The sequence below is a fragment of the Labrus mixtus genome, chromosome 10 (genome assembly GCF_963584025.1).
Source record: "Labrus mixtus chromosome 10, fLabMix1.1, whole genome shotgun sequence".
In the NCBI taxonomy this organism is placed as follows: Eukaryota; Metazoa; Chordata; class Actinopteri; order Labriformes; family Labridae; genus Labrus; species Labrus mixtus.
Window position 1 is genome coordinate 19,116,054 of NC_083621.1, and position 3,736 is coordinate 19,119,789.

Here is a 3,736-nt window from a genome sequence, read left to right on the forward strand (position 1 = left end):
CCTCCCTGTAGGAGCAGTTTAAGGTGGATCCAGAGGGGGGGCTGAGTAACCTCCGTTACTCGGTGGAGTCCCGGCAGGAGCTGAGCATCAGCGGCGCTCCCTGCACCGTCATCAACACCAAACTGGAGTGTGACCAGGACAAGACGCCGTGGTGTCTGCTGTCGTAGAGGAAACCACACGCGTCGTTACGCCGCTCCGCCTAAAGGATTTAATGTTTAAACTCTGCTCCTCTCTGGATGTTGCTGCAGCACTGACTGACCTGCAGCTGGCAGCACGTGGCTGCCCTGACAGGAGGAAATAATGGTACAAACGGAACCTAACCCAGGATTTAACACTGAAGAATTCACTCCTTCACTGAGCAGAAACAGACAAAAACTAAATGCTTCCTTACTTTGATATGAGGAACTTCTCAACAACGCACCTGCTGTAGAACAGGACAGCGAGGATCTTAAAGAGAATTAAAACCTCCTGATGATCCTTGATGTTAAGAACCAGAACTTTAAAATGCATCAACGAAAAGTTGGAGGCCTGGGAGGCGGACTACTTTGTGTGTCAAACCTCAGAGAAGTGGACGCATGGAGAGAAACTGTTGCACCTAAACTGGATTGGACAGACCGGAGCTGTTTTAGTTCATCGTAGTTTTGGTTTCAGTACCTGCTGGCATGGTGTGGGTGCAAACTGTTTTTTTTTTTGTTTTTTTCTAACTCTGGGATCGTGCAAACAGAGCAGAGGTGAGCTGGACGGCTACAAACGGAGCATAACACCAGATATCACCGACCGCCAAAACACGCATCACAACACTGAAACTGTAGAGTTCATTTCAGCTTCTGTATCATGTCGTGGGAAAGAGTCATAGTTTGTGTTTCTGCAGAAATCTGCCTACAACCATCACAAGCATCAGATAATGTTTTTAATTCCCTTCTGAAGAGAAAATCCTCTTATCTACAGATATAACCCTCTAACAGACACACTTTGAATTCACCAAAGAAGATACACATTCACAGAAGTTACTTTTTGGGTCTTTTTGCCTTTTATTGGATAGGACAGCTGAAGACAGACAGGTAATGTTGGGAGGAGAGAGTAGGGGGGCGACATGCAGCAAAGGGCTGACGTTGGATTCCAACCGCTAGCCTATCGACGTTCCCTAAAAACGTTTTTTTTTTATAATTGCGACTTCTGTGTCTCATGAATCCAACTCACTAGGGGTGTTCAAAACTATAGATACACTTGATTATTGCGTTGGTATGTTTTCTGATACCTCCTCCATTCTCAGAAACACTGTATTGATTTTTTTTGGTTCATCGTAGTGTTGTCAAAATATTTTAAACCTTTGATAATAAATCAGACGATATCTGTACCTGCTTCAATACCTCAACAACTAAAATAGAAGTTCTGCACACCCAAGGTCGGGCCATTTACCGTCATTGTTAGTCAGACTGCTGCGTACAGCCTGAGTTACACTCGTGTTGCCAACCAGTGGATAATATAGAAAACGTTCTCTCGCTTTCTGTCGCAGCAGCTTTTGAAGATCTGTCACTTTTTAGAGCTTTGGTACTTTACCACACTGTTCATCATTTCAATGAGAGTGTATCGTTTAAGAACACGCGCTAACAAAAAGGTATGAAAGTGTTTAAAATGTTGACAACCTTAGCTCCTAGTTTAAATTCTAGTTATCTTTTTTTTAAATCATTTTGTTGCAGTGATCTCTTTTTTTTTTAAATCACAACAAACGTTTTTGATCTGGAATTCTTGATTATAAGAAACAAAACCCTCCAGGTTTATTTTCTGTGGTGAATTTAAAGCATTCCTTTTACCCTTTAAAGTAAAGTGAGCCAAACCAGGCTGAACTGTACCAAGACTAAGATATTCCGTTGTTTTTTAGCTGCATAAACCCAGCCTGTATTTGAAGCCTGACAGAGAATGCTGCTGAAGAGAAACAATGCAGTAACAGAACAGACTTGATTCACTGCGATCGATTCAGTTCATTTTTGTTTGTTTTTTTTAATCTACCTTTTTAGTTTAAGAAGGAACCAAAGAATCCTGCAGAACATCCACGAGAGTTCAGCGATATTGGAATCATGCTTTACCTCTTCATGGTTTAGTGACTGCATGTAAGAAAACTGTGAATAATGATCATGTTTTTATGTGCCAAAAACAAAAACCCTGCAGATGGAGGATTTAGTGTCGGTTCTGGAGCTTTTGGATGTAAGACGTGATTTTTCTCTGCATAAGAGTTTAAACTCTTTAAAGACAATAACTCATGGAAGACAATAATTCTTAGCATTTACAATTTGAAGGAAAGTGGACAAACCAAATCTACTGAGGACGATGATATCATATGATCAGAAGTTGCTGCACAGAAGTGAACCATTTGGAATATATCTTTTATAATTTTCTATTTCATCAAGTCTTCAAAAACAACTTTGTCAGTGCAGAATCTTCAAACGACAGTTCCAAAACCTAAAGGTGTTCACTTCTTTTATTTTAGAAGATTTTACTGCTTGTTAAAACAATTGCAGATCATTTTCTGTCAGTTTACCAATCCGGTTTTATCGTTATTAATCAGCATCAGATTTCTTTGGTTCGTTCTCAGTCTGGGTTTTAATCTGGAGCCCCTTTCAACAAGACGTAACAACATGGAACATAAACATCCTTCCACATGTCACTTCTGTCTGCGAGGACTTCTTGTTTGTTCATTTAAAGTAAAGTTAACAGATCGCAATCACAGTCATCCAAATGGATCCAGCTCTAACGGTTTCCTTTAATAATAAAGAGAGCGATGATTTCATGACCTCAGACCCAGAGAGGAACCTGGTGGGGGAACTATTTATTTTACTGAAATATTTGTTTAATGTATTTTTATTTTATTTTACTCCAATGTGTTGTACTCATTTCATAAAAAGAACGAGGTGTGACTGAATGTCGGACCATCATTAAGAGGGATTTAAGAGATAAAACCAAAAACAACAGGGTTTGAATGCCTTATAGTTTCATGTGGAAAGTCAGAAAATGAACCTTTAAAATGAACTCCACGGTTTAGAAATGTGTCTCTGAAAATTTGATTGAAAGGGAAGTGTTATTTAAAGTCATTTCTTCCTCTTCAGGAAAATGCATGAGGCGTGACACGAAGTTTGAAGTCAGCACGAGGAGAGCGAAACATGTTTACCTCGCTGGGTTAAAAAAAAAAAACTCTTCTTAAATTTGAGCTTGAAATGCATCATTTAATTGAGAATCCACGGCTGCAGACAGAGTGCGGGGCTCCTCCTTCCCTTGTTTTAGTCTTACAGTTTAGGACTTATGGACACATAATGACATGAGGTTAAAAAGCATCCATCCATTCACCTGAGAAATATGTTTTTGTGTTTATTGAGAAGCAAAAAAGGATCTCACCCTTTTTCATCAAACTGTGCAAAATGTTACATGTCTGACCATAGACTGTGTATTATTATTTACAGCCTCACATATGGTACACAACCAATCCTTAGGGAAAAACTGGAACAAGCTTTATAAAAGGTTACTGTATTATGACTTGAAGATGCAAACTGTGTCTCATTAGAAGCTCCAACAGACGATGAAAGTCACTGATTGATCTAGATTTGTACCAGCTAATCCTTCTCTGTTAGTCTGAATTTTTAGTTTCACATTCAGACGGCTACTCTTAACTGTCTTCTTCTCTGCTGCTGTTATGTATTGATTTGCCTCCAGGGGGCGCTCTGGATTGTTATTGCTCCCTTAA

At 39.6% G+C, this 3,736-nt stretch overlaps 1 protein-coding gene across 1 annotated transcript in view; it reads left to right on the top strand.

Moving 5' to 3' along the window:
• b4galt7 (xylosylprotein beta 1,4-galactosyltransferase, polypeptide 7 (galactosyltransferase I)) overlaps positions 1-3,213 on the top strand; it is a 9,732-nt gene extending 6,519 nt beyond the window's left edge. Inside the window, exon 5 of the mRNA XM_061049138.1 lies at positions 12-3,213. Within this exon, the coding sequence (XP_060905121.1) occupies positions 12-167 (156 nt within the window). The 3' untranslated portion in view covers positions 168-3,213. The remainder of the gene's footprint in view (positions 1-11) is intronic.
• The last annotated feature ends 523 nt before the right edge of the window (positions 3,214-3,736 follow it).